The sequence below is a fragment of the Diplodia corticola genome (assembly GCF_001883845.1).
Source record: "Diplodia corticola strain CBS 112549 chromosome Unknown scaffold2, whole genome shotgun sequence".
Lineage (NCBI taxonomy): Eukaryota > Fungi > Ascomycota > Dothideomycetes > Botryosphaeriales > Botryosphaeriaceae > Diplodia > Diplodia corticola.
The window spans coordinates 518669-535644 of NW_017971481.1; the positions used below are offsets into that span (position 1 = coordinate 518669).

At 59.6% G+C, this 16976-nt stretch overlaps 8 protein-coding genes across 8 annotated transcripts; 4 read left to right on the plus strand and 4 right to left on the minus strand.

The window, feature by feature from the left end:
• Nucleotides 1-1679: 1679 nt before the first annotated feature.
• On the minus strand, nt 1680-2762 carry BKCO1_2000173 (sac3 ganp nin1 mts3 eif-3 p25 protein; the record flags this gene model as incomplete). The annotated part of the gene is made up of 2 exons (XM_020272367.1): nt 1680-2595; nt 2674-2762. 2 exons carry the CDS (start codon nt 2760-2762, stop codon nt 1680-1682), a joined length of 1005 nt encoding a protein of 334 aa, XP_020134903.1.
• Nucleotides 2763-2969: 207 nt separating this feature from the next.
• On the plus strand, nt 2970-4027 carry BKCO1_2000174 (uncharacterized protein; the record flags this gene model as incomplete). Its single annotated transcript, XM_020272368.1, has 3 exons — nt 2970-3482; nt 3551-3781; nt 3836-4027. The coding sequence occupies 3 exons, from the start codon at nt 2970-2972 to the stop codon at nt 4025-4027; spliced, it is 936 nt and encodes a 311-aa protein (XP_020134746.1).
• Nucleotides 4028-5136: 1109 nt separating this feature from the next.
• Nucleotides 5137-6012, plus strand: BKCO1_2000175 (glycosyl hydrolase family 17; the record flags this gene model as incomplete). The annotated part of the gene is made up of 1 exon (XM_020272369.1): nt 5137-6012. One exon carries the CDS (start codon nt 5137-5139, stop codon nt 6010-6012), a length of 876 nt encoding a protein of 291 aa, XP_020134745.1.
• A 616-nt stretch (nt 6013-6628) lies between these two features.
• BKCO1_2000176 (uncharacterized protein) lies at nt 6629-6957 on the minus strand (the record flags this gene model as incomplete). Its single annotated transcript, XM_020272370.1, has 2 exons — nt 6629-6804; nt 6891-6957. 2 exons carry the CDS (start codon nt 6955-6957, stop codon nt 6629-6631), a joined length of 243 nt encoding a protein of 80 aa, XP_020134748.1.
• Nucleotides 6958-7573: 616 nt separating this feature from the next.
• BKCO1_2000177 (g protein-coupled receptor protein) lies at nt 7574-9261 on the minus strand (the record flags this gene model as incomplete). The annotated part of the gene is made up of 2 exons (XM_020272371.1): nt 7574-8470; nt 8530-9261. 2 exons carry the CDS (start codon nt 9259-9261, stop codon nt 7574-7576), a joined length of 1629 nt encoding a protein of 542 aa, XP_020134747.1.
• Nucleotides 9262-10854: 1593 nt separating this feature from the next.
• On the minus strand, nt 10855-12717 carry BKCO1_2000178 (ubiquitin carboxyl-terminal hydrolase; the record flags this gene model as incomplete). Its single annotated transcript, XM_020272372.1, has 1 exon — nt 10855-12717. The coding sequence occupies one exon, from the start codon at nt 12715-12717 to the stop codon at nt 10855-10857; it is 1863 nt and encodes a 620-aa protein (XP_020134902.1).
• Nucleotides 12718-13040: 323 nt separating this feature from the next.
• Nucleotides 13041-14038, plus strand: BKCO1_2000179 (ribosomal protein l9 rnase h1; the record flags this gene model as incomplete). Its single annotated transcript, XM_020272373.1, has 3 exons — nt 13041-13227; nt 13280-13506; nt 13604-14038. 3 exons carry the CDS (start codon nt 13041-13043, stop codon nt 14036-14038), a joined length of 849 nt encoding a protein of 282 aa, XP_020134901.1.
• A 944-nt stretch (nt 14039-14982) lies between these two features.
• On the plus strand, nt 14983-16179 carry BKCO1_2000180 (fructose-bisphosphate aldolase; the record flags this gene model as incomplete). Its single annotated transcript, XM_020272375.1, has 3 exons — nt 14983-15090; nt 15149-15924; nt 15981-16179. 3 exons carry the CDS (start codon nt 14983-14985, stop codon nt 16177-16179), a joined length of 1083 nt encoding a protein of 360 aa, XP_020134990.1.
• Nucleotides 16180-16976: the final 797 nt, after the last annotated feature.

Here is a 16976-nt window from a genome sequence, read left to right on the forward strand (position 1 = left end):
CCCTTCGACTGATATACGCAACGTGTTCGCTACTCCAGTGAATATATATATGCACAATGAACGGCTCGGCTGGTGAGAAACAGCAGCGCTCGGTCCATTGTGTTGCGCGACACAAACACTCTATCCTCCACTGCCTCACTTCAACGTCAACACCACAGTAAACCTTTTCACAAAGCACTAGCCCCACTGGAAGCTCACCCCCATCCTCCCATCCTCCCATCCCCCCCATCTCCTGAACGGGCCCCTCAAAGCAATAGACAATAGCCATCCTTCTTCGCCCCCTCAAAGAACCGCATCCCATCAACACCTTTTCTTCGGTCACAATCGCTAGCCACAACATCCTTATCCCAGCATAATTGCCGCCCCCACCGTTGCTCACATGATGCCTGCAACCCACCACATCACTATCAACCCCGTTGTCATCAGCCTCACCAATACCACCCCTTTTGTAACCCAAGACCCCCACGATCGCTTACTGATATGATTTCCGCCGTAGCTCACCCCCGCTCGTTAAGCGCCGCCATTGCAACGCCCCCAGATCCCGCGCCAGGACTTCCGTTGACTGTCGAGCCCGGTACCAGCACCAATGCGAAGAAGGTGTTTGCGAATACCTGTTGCGTTTTAAAGACTAATTGACGTCATAGGAGGGAGGATGCTTGGAAAAGGGTGGAGTGCGTCGGGGTCAGCAAGATAGGGATCGGATGACACGAATGTCCATAGGGGAGATGTGACTGAGGTCAAAGAATGGGTTCATGGTTGTACTGCACGAGGCGACGAGCTCGTGGAAGTGTTGCCGGATCAAGGACGGGCGAGGACAGTGATATCCTGTCAGGTATGGTATACGATAATGCCGTTGATGGTGTTGATGGTGCTGACAATGTGTGTCTGAGACAGGGGTTTGAGACTATGGTCGGCAAGACTGGGACAAAAAAAAAACAAAAAAACCGGGGTCTGACTGAGCGTAGTGTGACGTCCCTGCTCTCATGAATTCGTGTGTCATGGTGTTAACGGGCGATTATGGATGATATCCGTGACAACTGGAGCTGTAGTGGCATGTAATTTTACGGTTCAACGGATGTATTACAGTTCTAGTTTACTCAGGTATTGGAATACATATGGGGACTCTCAAATATATGAAGATTCAATATGGTTACCGAACAAGTACTGGTCGGACTTTCGTGATGAAGACGTCCCATATGGAAATCTTCACCGTCTCTTGCTTTCAGTCGACACGTCACCGTGTCTTCGAGTTCTTGAACGGCGCTGCGATGAGAAAGACACGCCTGTTGCTGTAGAATCTAACCACCTAACTTGACGAAGACAAACACATATCCGTCGTGTTTTTTCATGTACACTTCTACATAACCATAGCCAGACTCTAGGACCAAGTCTCGGTGGGCTTGCTTGCTATTAACATGGTTGATGCCCTCGGCACTGCCGAGTGGTATTAGGTATATACTTCTAAGGCTCTCTTCAAGTCTACAACATGGTCGACGGCGACCGACACAAACAGCCCTTGGGAAGACTTTCACTCGATATACATCAAGGAGCTCAGGGGTATACTAAGCAGACCAATAACTCCATACGAATGCATGCACAGACGCCAATAAACACCAACGAGCAGCACCACGTCCCGGCCAAAACCCAGTCGGTCAGTCGACACGAACTGACCGATAGCCTCACCTTGCTTTCGGGCGGCGGATGACGACCTTATCCCCCTCCTGGAGTTCCCACCCGACCCCGCTCTTTACGAGTTGATCCCAATCCCGGCCAGTGCACTTCTCGATGTACCCCTTTTCCGCACCGAAGTAGCTCCTGCCAATGCACTTGAGGGCGTGGAGGCGCATCTCGTCCTCCTTGAACTCCATGATGCGCTTCTGGTAGCCGTCGACCAGCTTGTGCAGCTGCCAGAAGCTGACCCAGTCGTCCATGACCAGCGCCCGGAGCAGGCGATCGACACGGCCCGTCGGGTCTGCATAGGCCAGGCCGAGCCTCGACCGGTGCGCAAAGGCCGACCCGAGCTCCCCTTGGCGGCAGGCCAGGTCGAGGACGTAGTAGCCGGCGAACTCGTTGAACTCGGAGCTGGTCATGGGCGTCTGGGCGTGGATGGCGTTGAGCAGGTAGCGCAGGGCGGGCAGGTACGACTCCCAGGACTTGGTGAGGATGGCGGCGTGGATGATGAAGATGTAGGCGCGCTGGGCGAAGCGGTCGGTGCGGTGCGAGGCCACGACGGCCTCGCGGAGCTTGCGCATGGCGGAGACGATGGTGCCGAGCTCGATGGTGGTGTTGCGCAGGGGGATGGAGGGCGATTCGAGCGTCTGCGATGCGTCGCGCTTAGCTGGGCGCATGGCCGAGGGCGTCGGCGGCACCGTCTTCGGCGAGGCCAGAGAAGGGCGCGCGCGCTTGGGGACGTTCAGGGGAGACGGGGACTGGGATACTTTCGGGGCAGAGCTGGGGCTGGGGCTGGTCTGGGAGACGGACATGGCGGCGAACTGCTCGGCCAGCTTCTCGCCGCCGCCCGAGGCCGCGCAGAACTTCATGTAGCGGTCGACGATCTTGTTGTAGAAGGTCTCTTGGGCGCGGAAGTCATTGAGCCTGGCAGGCGTTAGGAGCGAAGGCAACGGGGGCCGCAGCTAGGCTTTCCTTGTCTCGCCCTTGGAAGGCAGGCCGTACGCCTCGAGCGGGTCCGAGGGGCCTGGCTTGAGCCGGCTCCACTGCATGGACGGGCCGCGGCGGGCGACGGGGCGTTGCTGGGCGCTCATTGCCGGCTCCAATGGGTGGCACGGCGGCCGCGGGGCTGCAGTTGATCGGGATGGCGGGGTGGTGGTGTTGAGGCGAGCACCAGTGCACCACCCTCACGTCACCTGCACGAGCCAGCCTGTTCCGCCGGCGCCTGCCGCCTGCCGCCTGCCGCCAGCGCCCGCCGCTCTCAACACTTCCAGCGCCATGTAGGCCTCCTCTCCACAGCCATGGATGCGGTCAAGGACGTCGCTGCAGCGGCCCAGCGCGCCGAGAAGAGCCTGGAAACCCGCCTCACTCTGCTCTGGCACGAAATCCACCCGTGGCAGCAGGACAACCACTACATCCACAGCGGCTACCGCCCCGCCTCCAACTCGTACCGCAAGTCTGCAACGAGCCTGTTCTACTTGCACAACGAGACGGTCAACGTCTACACCCACCTGCTGGGCGCCGTTGCCGCCGTCTCGGGCGCCGCCGCCCTGTACGCCGCCCTGCGCCCCCGCTACGACACGGCCACGCACGAGGATGTTGCCATGTTCGGCTGCTTCTTTCTGGGCGCCACCGTCTGCCTGGGCATGAGCGCCGCCTTCCATCTGACGAGCAACCACTCGCCGCAGGTCCAGCGCTTCGGCAACAAGCTGGACTACATGGGCATCGTCTGCCTGATCTGGGGCAGCTTCATCCCGAGCGTCTACTACGGCCTTCTGCAGCACCCGAGCCACGTGCGCTTCTACTGGATCATGGTCAGTCCCAGAGACGCGTCCCGCGTCGCGCGCCGCAAGAGTGAGGCCGAAGGGCTGACGCCGATCAGATCACGACGAATAGCGTCGCGTGCGCAATTGCCGCCGTCCTGGACAAGTTCCGGTCGCCGGCTTTCCGTCCGATCCGCGCCGCCATGTTCGTCGGCCTGGGGCTGTCCGCCATCTTCCCGGTCGTCAGTGGGCTGAAGCTCTACGGGCTCCAGGCGCTGAGGGAGCGCATCGCCCTCGACTGGCTGGTCGCGCACGGGCTCATGTACATCACGGGCGCTGCGATATATGCCGTAAGATCTTCCGCTGCTCGTGTGTCGGCAGCCGTGTCTGACTACAGCTTCCAGATCCGATTTCCCGAGCGCATTTGGCCGGGCCGCTTTGACATCTGGGGAAGCTCGCACCAGATATTCCATGTGCTGGTGCTGTGTGCTGCAGCCACGCACCTGGTGGGCCTGATCAAAGCGTTCGACTTCCAGCACTCGCAGCCCTATGTCACGTCGGACCGTCTGCACCTGCTGGACCTGCCGTGGTTCTGAGGCCACAGGCCGTTTTGGGAAGCCAATGAAGGCCCGAGCGGCGCCGTCCTGCCCAAAGCACACGGCTCCCCGTATCGAGAGGGCGAGTGCCCTGCACAGGGTGACAGGCTGTCGTCGGCTGCCGGCACGGAGACGCGGCGCGGCGCGGCGGATGCAAAGCCAGGGAATGCCGCGAGGATCGGCCGACATGGAGATGGAGATAGAATGATCAGATACTTTTAGATGGATATGAATAGAAGTAGAGCAGCAAGGCAGGCGGTGGGCGGACGGCGGCGTCGGGAGCGGGTGGTCCATGCGGCTCCTGCCCCCCCAGGCCCCCTTGGACCGTCCGCCGCCACACAGGCTCCTTTCATTTCCGAGCACCAACGCCTCGTCGGTGCGTAGGGCTGCCGCGCATCCCCCAGCCCACCGCCATCAGCAGAAACATGCGGGACAACGACGGCCGCCGCGTGCGTTCAGCCGCATTGCGCCCGCCATGCCGCCAAGCTCGCACACGCTCGCACACGCTCGCACACGCAGACGACAGAGCAGCCAGCCGCAACGGCGCGGGACCAGCCGCCATGCCGCCATGCCGCCATGCCGGGGGCCACGCCGAGGGCCACGCCGTCACCCGTGGGCCACGGATCGCAGGATGTACGTCACATGGACGCGGGTCCAGAACCAGGCGCAAGGGGAAGCAGCCAATCTCGCGCGTGGAGTGGGTGGCGCTCCGGGAGAGGCTGTGCGGACTGCGGACTGCTCCCCCGACACCACCGGAAAACGCGCCCCATTGCCTAGCCCCCGTCCGCCGCAGGCCACGCCAGGCCGCTGCAGGGCCCCAGCAAAGGAAATACTACTGTTTCTCCTGTCTCATCCCATTAATTCGCTCGACCAGTACGAGATTAGCCCGATGGCCCGCTGGGATCATGGCCGCACACCCCTGCAGCTGATCATCGACGTCCAGCCGCACACGTTTCTATTTATTCGTATAAGCCATGCCTCTCCTGCTGCCTCTGCTCCTCACCTCCACCCGCCCTCTCTTCCACACTCATTATTCCACGGTCCATTGGCGCCGTAGTCCTTCGTTTTTTAGAAACCCACACAATCGTTAATACCTTAATCTTTCCACCATGAAGCTCACCAACGCCGCCGTCGTCCTCGCTGGCGCCGCTCCCCTGGCCAGCGCTTTCCGCAAGGGCTTCAACATCGGCGCCACCAACGCCGATGGCAGCTGCAAGACCCAGGCGCAGTGGGCCCAGGACTTCAAGGGCATGAAGAACCTGCCCGGCAACTTCAAGGACGTGCGTGTCTACGCCGCCTCGGACTGCAACACGCTCGAGCTGGCCGTCCCCGCCGCCGTCGCCGCCGACGTGCAGCTCCTGGTCGGCATCTGGACCGAGGACGACGCCCACTACAGCGCCGAGAAGGCCGCGCTCGAGGCCGCCATCTCCAAGCACGGCGTCTCGTGGATCTCGGCCGTCTCGGTCGGCAGCGAGGACCTGTACCGCGGCGACACGACCGCCTCCAAGCTGGCCCAGCAGGTCTACGACGTCCGCGGCATGATCTCGCAGGACAAGTACGGCGGCAAGGGCATCTGGGTCGGCCACGTCGACACGTACAACGCGTGGAACGCCTCGTCGGCCGACCTGATCCAGGCCGTCGACTTCCTCGGCGTCGACGCCTACCCCTTCTGGCAGGGCGTCACGCCCGACCAGGGCCAGCAGACCTTCCAGGCCGCCCTCGACGACACCCAGGCCTTCATCGACCAGTACAACCCCGCCGCCCACCTGTGGATCACCGAGACCGGCTGGCCCACCGCCGGCCCCAACTTCGGCAACTCGGTCGCCAACACGGCCAACGCCAAGACCTTCTGGGACGCCGTCCTGTGCAAGTACGCCGCCCAGTACTCCATCTGGTGGTACACCCTGCACGACACCTCCACCGAGGCCCAGGACTTCGGTGTTGTTGATGACAACTTCGGCGCTCTCTTCGACCTCAACTGCTAAATGGTTGATTGTTGGAAGTGCGTTTTTGATGTACCGGAACGTGTCTCTTCGAGAGACCGGAAACGTTATAGAAACTAAGAGATGGGATGATGCTCTGGCTAGGAATCAATAGAAAACTCATGCAATGTGCGGTATACGTCTAATAATGCGTCGTCGCCAACCGTTTGGACTTCAATGTAAATATTGTGACAACACAAGACCTTTTCAGTGAAGAATTTTGCCATTTGTGACGATGTTTACAGTGAGAGAGTACGTTAATAGAGTTTTTCCAGACATGTCTCGCCATCTATGCACGTGGTTGCATTGTCTGTCTACCTACCACAACGACGCCTGGATATTTGCATCAATTGTACGAGCATGAGGGGCGGCTAGACACATTCAGTAGTTTTCCAAAAAAAAAAAAAGTTAAAAGAGTATGATCTACGGTAGCTCCGAAAATCACTGCCTCAGCTTTCGTCTCACCATAGCAAGCTTAACATCAAGCTTAGTATATAGTTGGTCGTATCGTAACTCATAACCCGAAATGCTGCAATCTATAACACATACAATGGAATCTCAACAACAACAACACTAACCCTCCTAACCCTCCGATTTCTTTCGTCTCCCTCCCTCCCTTTCACTGAGCAGGCCTCTCGTTGATCTTCTGGCCGACGTCACCCTGCTCGCCGGGCACGTTGGTGGCATCCGCGCCGACGCCGACATTGGACGTGTACGAGTCGCCGGCGACGGGGGCATCGCCCGGTGCGCCGCCCTCCTTGTGCGCCGGTGCGTTGTCAGCGCCGAGGCCGTGGGCTGCAAAGGTTTTGCGCGCATGTTAGCAGCCGGGCTACGGATTGAAATTCAAACAATTCTAGGACCCTCGGCATGCATGAACGTACACTGCGCCTGCTGCTTCAGGAACTTGTCGCTTGGGGCCTGGCCGCCGGGAACCTTGGAGTGAGGCATGTTGTTTGGATGGGTTTGGAGCCGGGAGAAGAGAGCAGTTTTGCGTGGGGAAGTGGAAGTGGAAGTGGGAGAGGAAGGTTGGATTATTGCGGTTTGCTTGACTGATTGATATAAGGGCTGTCTCGCCTTCCCGATGTGAGAATATCTATCAACGGGACGGAGGCTGGTGACGTCACGACCCTTTCACCCCGCCTCCAGCTAGGCGCCTTCGACAGACTGACGACATTGCCGGTGATGCAGGAGGAAAGAAGCAATTCGCCATGGCAAAGTGGAGACGCGACCGACAGTCCGCGAGGGAGTGGTCAGTAAGTGACAACAAAGCCATAACCGAATTCAGACGTCATCATCCGTGCAGGAAGCGCCCGCCGAGCCTCACGGAGCTAAGAGCATGCCGATCGCATTATCAAGATCGCTCTATTGGTTCTATTTGCGAACATGTATTCAGGTGGTAGTACATAACCCGAGGTCCAGCCATCGCTTATGCAGTCAATCCGCATGGTGTCCGTTCGCCTTGGACATGCACAGTCGTGAGGCGCGTGCTTTTTCCCTCTACAACAATTACAAGGTTCGTAAGTCAAATCAGAAATCACAGAAGGGGCAAAAAGGTTCTTTCCTCTCAGCTCATCTTCCCCATCTCCACGTCCGCCTCGGCGTAGTCATCGTCCAAATCCCCTCCCCACTCGCCCATCCTCACCTTCTTCCCCAACCACACACCCAGCGCCGACGCGACGCACGCGGCCAGGAACCAGCCCTCGAACCAGCGCTCGACGAAACCGGGCTCGAGCGGGGCGCCGAGGGCCTCGCTGATGACGCCGCGGTACTCGGGCGGCAGGTTGGAGCGCAGCAGCAGCGCCGAGCTGATGACGTACGCGGCCGAGATCTGCGACACGATGAGCGCGAGGTTGGAGCGAGCGTGTTGCAGCAGCGCTAGCGCCGGGCCCGCCAGCCGCGACAGCAACAGAAACGTCTGCAGCACGCTGTTGAACGACGCCAGTAGCATGACCCCGGCGAGCAGGAACGAGATCTGGCGCGACCACGCCGCGCGGTCGAGCGACGGGTCCCAGTGCTTGGCCAGCAGCGCGAGGACGTTGTTGATCGGGTCGCTGTTGGAAAAGTTGGTGCTTGGCGAGTGCAGCCGGCGGAATGTCGTGAGTGTCGTCGCCCCGATGCGGTACAGGCAGTAGATGGAGAAGATGTAGGAGAAGAGGTTGAGCAGGTGGCCCAGCGCCGTCTTGGAGCGCAGCTGTGCCTGGCGCCGGTTCTGCATGGCTAGCAGCGAGTTGGACAGCCCTGCCGCCATCGTCTCCAGCCCGGAGATCTCGAGCTGCAGGCTCTGGCGCTCCTGCTGCTCGGCATTGCCGCGGATGCTCCCAATGACCCGCGTCATGAAACCTTCCTGCGGGTTCTCGGACAGCCGGCGCTGCACGGCACGTAGCCGGCTCTGCTTCACCTGCAGCATGTCGTTTGTGGCGTCCAGACCAGCCTGCTTGCGCGCAATGTCTGCCTCGGTGATCTGGTGGCGGCAGCCGTTAGCAATTGAGACATTTGTTTCGCACGTGTGGCGGAGCGTACCGTCTTTTGCTTGACCCCAAAATTCTGCCACAGCGAGCTGACGGCAGCAAAGCCAGCAAGACTGGCCATCAGACTGACACCAATGACGCCGATCCTCTCAAGGCACCCCTCGCTAAAGGTGTGCTTGTTCACGTAGCTCTTTTCATGCAGGTAGCTGCCCAGCAGCCCCTCGCCCAGCCACCAGAAGGCCAGCAGCCAAAGCGCCATTCCAATGCCCTCCAGCAACCACGCAATCTTGACGCGGCCGCCCTTGGCCGAGTCGGTGAAGCTCCATCCCGCGGCGGAGAGGACCGAGTGGATTTCCAGGGCGGGGGTGACGATGACCAGCAGGACCAGTAGCAGCGAGAGGGTGGTGCGGAGGGCGAGGCCACGGGCGGTCTGGTTCAGCGAGTTCGAGATTTCGCAGAGGATGAGCTCGACCAGCACGGCGCTGAGGGCGACGTTGGTCGAGAAGACGATGCCGGCGACGCGCTGGGCGGACAGGCTGCGGCGCCACGGGTCGCGGAAGGTGGTGGGCGAGTGCGGGTCGTGGTGGTGGGTCGGCGACGAGGACGCGGCCGGCGACAAGGGCGATTGGGAGCCCGACAGCAGCGGGAAGAGGCGGTGGTGCACGGCTAGGGCGACGACGAGGAAGGTGGCGATGAAGGGCAGGCACGAGAAGAGAGTGCTCGACGCCGAGTGGCGCATGTATTCGGGAATGCAGTCATCGCAGTCGTCGGCGGAGGGCAGCATGAGGCGGCGGGCAGCGGGCGTCGGGAGCGAGCGGCGGTGGTGTCTCGGGATGGCGTGGAGGAGGTGTTGAGAGGAAGGTGGGTGGGTGGTGGGTGTCGAAGGGCGGCCAGCGAATTCCAGCCGAAGGGGATCGGCGTCGAAGGGCGGGTGTCGCAGCTCATGGATGCGCCTTGCATCCGCGTCAGAGGCGGAGTCTCCGGACGCGCAACCATCGTCGAGCCCCAGCCACACGGCCCACCCCCGGCCAAAACCGCAAGGGCTGTGCGAAATGACCCCAATTGCGATGCGCAACCGCCGCTCTACGCTGACGAATGCGTCTGCGAGACCTGCGAGACCTGCCGCGTCCAGCGTTGCATGTGTGCCGTCGCCAGCCCGCCGGCGGGCCCTAAATTGGGCGCCCGTCCTGGACGTCGCTTCGTTTTAGCAGCAGAATTATTATTATTATTATTATTACCGACTCATCTTTCGCACCCAGACCAGCGCTGCAACCACCCTGGAGACAGGAACTAGTCGCGCAGACTCTGAAATTATCCCAATTGCTCCGACGCTACCGACTGCGAGCGGCGAACAGCAATCAACCGACCAAAGCATAAAGAGTCAGGCGTCTACACTGTACGCCCCACTCCACTTTTCAACCCTCCTATTCCATGCCCGCACCGCTGCAGAAGAGATGGAATCAACAACATGCTGTTCGTGTGTGCAACACCGTCCGTTGAAGAGGATCATGCCGGCCAAAAAGGCAAAAAACAAAGCACCAACCCGGATTTGAACCAGGGACCTCGGGATGATAGCAACTTTCACTGCAATCCTGCGCTCTGCCCCTGAGCTATTGGTGCTTATTTCAACATTGTGTTTGGGTTTGGTGATTATGTAGAGTTACTTCATGAACGACGTGACAGCTCCGGGCACGAGTAAGTAGGACGTACCTTGCATTCATCAATCCCATTTGACGACAACACTTCGGACCAGTGGAACGGTCAAGATCTCAGTTTCAGAAACGCCGTGAACTTAATGATGGTGCCTCCTCCAAGGGATTTCGCAAAGCGCTGCGCAGAATGTTGACGATGAGATATGTTGAACCACGGCCGGATTTCCCAATTGGACCGGTTTCTTGGCGGTCCTGACAGTATCGAAACATACTGTAGAACCCACACACATCATTGTGGCCTCGATGTTGTGACCATCGGTGCGAGACAAAGAAATAAATTGTAAACGATTCAGACAACATCTGAATTCCCAAGGAATGGACAGGTTCCAACCGCAGCCACGTCGTCTACCAACGCGAAAGTCTCGGAACAAGAGAGAAACAAGAGGAGAAAGTGAGAGAAGATACCCGTTGATGCCGAGGAGTATGGATACAAGGAAAAGAAAAGGAATGCCAGCCACCAGCCTCTATGACGCGCTCTAAGCGAAATCGAACCGCCCATGAATGACACCAGCCTCCCAAGAACCTGACCTACATGCCAGAAAGCCGGTCGATTTTGTTCTCCACCCATGCCAAAATGCACAACTGTCGAGAATGCCGCCGAAATACACCGCAACGCCAGGATATCCTTCCACGGCTGTACAGATGCAAAGGAAAAGTGTTGGGGTTTAAACGTTGTCCTCTTCGTCGGGCCGCGCGATCTCGTAGAACAGAAGGTAAACCTCCTTCTGCATGCCCAGGACGTCACTCGTCTTGCTCTCCTTGATTTTGTCGTCACTTATGCGCCACCATCTGTTATCGCGCTTCTTCGTCCTCCGCTTCACCGACTTGGCAATCGACTCAGCCTTTGTTGCCGCTCTTTCGCCCATCGAGTGCAGCTTTGAGGGAGAATGCCCCGGCGATGATGTTGATCGCGCCTGCTTGAGCGACGAGTTGTCATCGCGAGGCGCAGACGTCAAGCCTACACGTTGGCGCATCGAGGAGCGCGAAGACTTGGAAGACAGCGATATCGATGATGCGTCGGGGAAAGCGGGCGAGGGCAGATGGGCAGACTCGGGCATCTCTGCGGGTTCGATGTCCTTGCACGCCGAAGGCCGTGGGCTTTGCACTGTGCTGGGCACTGTGCTGGGCATGGCGCTGGGATTGGGGCTGCCGCTGAGACTATAGACACCCTCAGTACCAAAGGAATGCGGTGTAGAGTAGGGAGGAATCTGAATTTGGCGCCGGAAGCTCTCATAGTGCCCACTGTTGTGGCCTCCCTTGTGGGTGACGACGCCTAGTAAATGGTACTTCCTCTGATCCAGGATTCCTCCAAGAGGTAGCGTTTCGGGAAAGGAGACCTTTGCCATGTTCTTCGACGAATAGGTGCCGTAGTTTCCGGCCATGAAGAGCGATCTTGAAAGATGAACAGCGAGAACCTTGGGGAAAGTGGAAATGCGCATGTGCCGCGCGATCCTCCTCTTGGGGGCTAAGCTGCTGTCTGGTAGCTCGACATCAGCCGGCGGCTTCTCCGGATCTTCCTCCAAAGCCTTGCGCAGCTTTGCAATGTCCGTCTCCAGCTGTTCTCGCTCACGATCCTTGACGGCCTTCCCCAGTTCCTTCTCTTTGAGTTCTACAGCATGTTGCAGGCGGCAATTCTCGCATTTGAAATCATCGATATGTTCAATCTTGAGCATGCCGTCGAAGCATTGGTTCAGAGTGGCCGAGGACTGGTGGGGCACGTTCAAGGTCAAAGTGACGAAGCTGGAGACCGAGGGCTTCGGCTTGAAGTGGCAAGTAAGGCACTCAATCTGAGACTCCAGTTGGCCTTCGAAAGGGAAGCCGTCCTCGTCGTCCTGTTCCTCGGGATCCGATTCCTCGTCCACGTCCGCGGCGGAACCCGTTTTCTGCTTGAGGAGCTCCTTTCTGAGATCGGCGCTCTCCTTTTCCGGCTCGTCCGCCCTGAACAGGGCCGCCCGCTGCCTCCGTGCTCGTCTCCGCGCTTTGTGGCCCGCATGATACTCCTCGGAGACTCGCTCGGTCACGAGCTGGAGAAACTCCTGGGCATCCTGCTGCTGCCTGCTGATGCGCGACATGAAAGCGCGCTCAAGCGCGCCGACAAAAGTTTGCGCCGATATGGTCTTGCGGTAGATTGGGCGTTCGTTCAGCCTGTCCAGCACGTCCTTCAAGGCATGGGTGACGATGCCCTGCTGCAGCCCGTCCAGCTTCACCGCGCCCATGTCTTTCTGGGCTGCCTCGGAGTCCTTGTCATTCTCCGGGACCTTGTAGACGTCGAGCCCGTCGAGCGCGCGGCGATGGATCTCGCGGATCAGATACAGGCGCAGGTGCGGCAGGCCAGCGAGGGTCTGGAGGACGGAATTTATAAAGCAGTCATTTGCAGGGTTGCTGAGGCCGACAACGCCCTTCTTGCGCGCGGAGTTGGCGGCATCGTCGTCAAGGAAGAAGGTCGGGCCAAAGACGTAAACGAGGGTGATGGCCGCCAGAGAGGCTCCAGCGGCGTAGGTCGCAATGGTCAGCGGCTTGTCCGGCATGGCGCAGCGGGGCCTGGGGAGTGGGAGGAGTTGGCGGCGGGGGCTTGGGCGGGCATGAAGGTGTAGAAGGAGAGCTTTGCGGCTATGGCCGGAGCAGGCTGAGGGGCGTGAGCGCGGCGGGCGAATCAGTCATCTGGCTGGCAGCAGATCGATTGCTCTTATTGCATAGCTCGACCGGCAGCGCAGGCGGCGAGGGCCGCGGCCGTCCGTGAGGAGGTTTTGACTTGGTCGGCGCCAGAGAAATGCCGATGCTGCTGCGCGCTGCCAGGAACTCGCCTCAACTCTCTGTGTCGCCCAGCTCGACCCTCCCGCACTAGAACACCATGTCCGCTCCGCTGCGGCCCTCGCTGCTGCCCCAATGCACCTCGTGTGCCCGCCGCTTCGCCAATGCCGGCCTGCGCGCCTGGGCCCCGTTCCAGCAGCAGGCCCGTGGCGCGAAGAAGGCCAGCAAGCTGCCGAACACGCTGATTGTCCGCCTGCTCAAGGACGTCAAGGCCTATGGCCGCAAAGGTTAGCCCGCCCGCTGCCATTGGCACCGCTCCAGCTCACTCGGCATCTGCAGGCTCCTTCGTCCCCGTCCTGCCCGGCCTGATGCGGAACGAATGGTTTCCCGGCAACAAGGCCGACTACGTGACGCCCGCGCAATTACGCCAGCTGAAGGCCAAGGACGTCTCCATGGAGCGCGACCACATGTTTGGCCTGGAGGTGCCCGAGGTGGCGGAGCAAGAGACGGGTCCCGAGGTGCTGGAGATTGCCATGCCCAAGCCCATTGAGGTTGAGGGAATCAGCGTACGTGCTTCACATGCAGGGTTGCTGTGGTTGGAACAGCCTCTCGATGGTCTATCTTGTGGAATGCTACAGTGTTCAATTGCTGACCGTCGCACAGCCCCAGCGATCCATGGAGCTAATTGCCAATTTTGTTCCCCCGCGCATCGATATCGAGCGTGACATCGGCGAGCAGCCCTCACAGCCCAAGGAAGAGCCCAAAAAGCAGCCCCGGCTCCGGGGCATGTCTGCAGCAGACGTGTTGGCCGCGGCGTCTGGAGTTCCCGAGAAGCCCGCCGACACACGCGTTCGCTTCTTCGGCTCGGTGTCTACTCAGGATATCGTGACGGCCATCAAGGAGCAGCTTGACGTCAATGAGGAGGGATCGCGGGTGGTGGTGGCACAGCGTGATGTGCGGTTCCTGGGCGGCACCGAACCCAACGACGAAACGAGAATAAAATACCTGGGCGACTATGAGTTTGAGGTCAAAGTACAGGGCGCGACGGACGGCATAACGCGGAAGCTACGCATTCTGCCTACGCAGTCGAGGGCGTAAGGCGGAAACTGCGCTTTCTCAGCATGGACTGAGGTGGTGCCTGAGGTGGTGCCTGAGGTGGAATCATGATCGGCCGACCTCTGTTTTGGGTCGGCAGAGGCAAATAAAGCTTGTATACACTAAGTCTGAGGCTCTTCGGCCCCGAGAGAACGTCAGGGGAGATCACGGGCTGCGCGATAAAAAAAAAATAAAAAAAACTAAGAATGCGAGACAGGACAGGCCATGCGGCATGCTGATGCGAGATAAGCGGCGGCGGCGGCGGCGGTGACGTGCCGCCCTGCAGTGCGAGGCGGCCCAACAAGTAGCGTGTCTAATGCGAGGCGGCACATTGGCGTGTGGCCAGGGCGGTGGGCGTGACGGACCCTTAGAATAATAGAGGGTGGGAGGGCGGCTTCATGTGCGCGGCCACACGGCCAGCACTGACGGCCGGAGCCGGCATATCGCTGATCCTGCGGCGGCCGCGGCCAGTGAGAGGGCCAGTGAGAGGGCCAGTGGGAGGGGGCGTGCGGCTGCCGGCGACGAGGATCCTCGGGACGATTTGAGCAGTGCTGCGCCGATGCAGAGCCGTGGCCCCGCCGGCCATGACACAATCGGCCGCAGTGTTATGATGAAATCCCCACCTGCCCCTCAACACACGCAGCTTCTTCCTCCCACCGACTCGAGCCCACTGAAATCATCGCACTCGCATCGCTGCTGCACGCCTTGATCTGGTGAGTTCGCCTCTGCCTAGCGAAGCCCCAAGCGTCTGCCGTGCGAGCATGGGCCCCACTGATGCAACCGCTCCACCGCCAAGGCAGGCCCTTCAGCTTCAAAAACTGCCCCTCCCCTCCCTCCCGCTTCCCTCTGTGTGATACCCCCAAACATCCCAAGCATCCCATCCATCCCCTACGCCTCGTCTCTAACTCACCTTCCACTCCCAGCCTCACCACACCACATCTACAACCATGGGTGCCCAAGACAACCTCAGCCGCAAGTCCGGCGTCATTTACGGCGACGACGTCCTGAAGCTCTTCAAGTACTGCCAGGCGCACAAGTTCGCCATCCCCGCCATCGTGAGTTGCACCTGCCGCGCCCGCCGCCCGCCGTCCGCAATTGGCTGACCCTGTCCAGAACGTCACCAGCTCGTCGACCGTCGTTGCGGCGCTCGAGGCTGCCCGCGACAAGAAGTCGCCCATCATCCTGCAGACTTCGCAGGGTGGTGCCGCCTACTTCGCCGGCAAGGGCGTCGATAACAAGAACCAGGAGGCCTCGATCCAGGGTGCCATTGCCGCGGCTCACTACATCCGCGCCATTGCCCCCGCCTATGGCGTCCCCGTCATCCTCCACACCGACCACTGCGCCAAGAAGCTGCTGCCGTGGTTGGACGGCATGCTCGATGCCGACGAGAAGTGGTTCAAGGCGACGGGCGAGCCCCTTTGGTCCTCGCACATGATTGATCTGTCCGAGGAGGACGTCGAGTACAACGTCTCCACCACGGCCAAGTACCTCGAGCGCATGGCCCCCATGAAGCAGCTCCTGGAGATGGAGATCGGCATCACTGGTGGTGAGGAGGACGGTGTCAACAACGAGGATGTTGACAACAACTCCCTCTACACCCAGCCCGAGGACATCCTCATGATCTACAAGCGCCTCTCGGCCATCTCCCCCTTCTTCTCCATTGCCGCTGGCTTCGGTAACGTCCACGGTGTCTACAAGCCCGGCAACGTCAAGCTCCACCCCGAGCTCCTGTCCAAGCACCAGCAGCACGTCCAGAAGGCCATTGGCTCCTCTGACGAGAAGCCCGTCTTCCTCGTCTTCCACGGTGGCTCCGGCTCCTCCAAGGAGGAGTTCCAGCAGGCCATCGGCTACGGTGTCGTCAAGGTCAACCTCGACACTGACCTGCAGTGGTACGTACACGGACACGCGAGCGTTGCGGCTACGATGACGACTAACAATTGTACAGGGCCTACCTCCTCGGTATCCGCGACTACGTTCTCAACAAGAAGGACTACATCATGTCGCAGGTCGGCAACCCCGACGGTGCCGACAAGCCCAACAAGAAGTACTATGACCCCCGTGTCTGGGTCCGCGAGGGTGAGAAGACCATGTCGACGCGCGTCCAGGAGGCTCTTGTCGACTTCAACACTGCTGGCCAGCTGTAAGCTTGTTGCATGAATAGGCAATCAAGCTGTTTTGAGGTGTTTAATAGGTGATGACGTTTGGGAAGGAAAACGGGGCGGCATCGATTGGAGTAGAAGATTGATTGTGATGTATAAATGAATGCATGAACCTCACCCAATCTGTTCGTACGTGCACAATAATGTGTGGATGAGAGGCGGCTCAGGCTCAGGAACGAAGCCCCGTTGCCCCGAAGTCACATGAGTGTTGATTTCAACCAATGGACCGGCAGGAATTGAGCATCGCTCGATCGTCGCTACCGCTCATCAATTGCTTTCTGCGCTCTCCTTCTCGATGTTTCTTGGTTCACGTCATGCGTTCCGGATAACCCGCGCTCAGACTTTGTCCGTTTCCCGTACATCCTCGGTGACGGGAATTCCTCCCGGCCAACGGCTGTTCCTGTCGGGAATATTCGCGACTCTCCTTCTTCGTTCCGCAACACCCTCCCGGCTCATTTTCTCCCGAAAAAAAAATAAAGAAAGCTTGGTGATGACTCCTTGATAGCGGGCGACTTACAAACGACGTTCGGGATATCTTTAACTCGCAGCCCGCGGAGAGAAGCGGGGAGGGAGTCGAGCAATTAACGCCAGATTCCTCGGGACGTACGGGTGGAACCGGGGCGTGCGATTGTTGACTCTAGACTGTGAAGAGAGAGACGCAGGAGTGCTACGGATGGACTGCTATCATACTAGTGGGTCCGGGGGTAATGTGGGAAACAGTGGATAGCAGAACGGTCTGGAGGAGGGAGATCGGGTTTTGGCGGAGGATCGGTCGGGGGAGC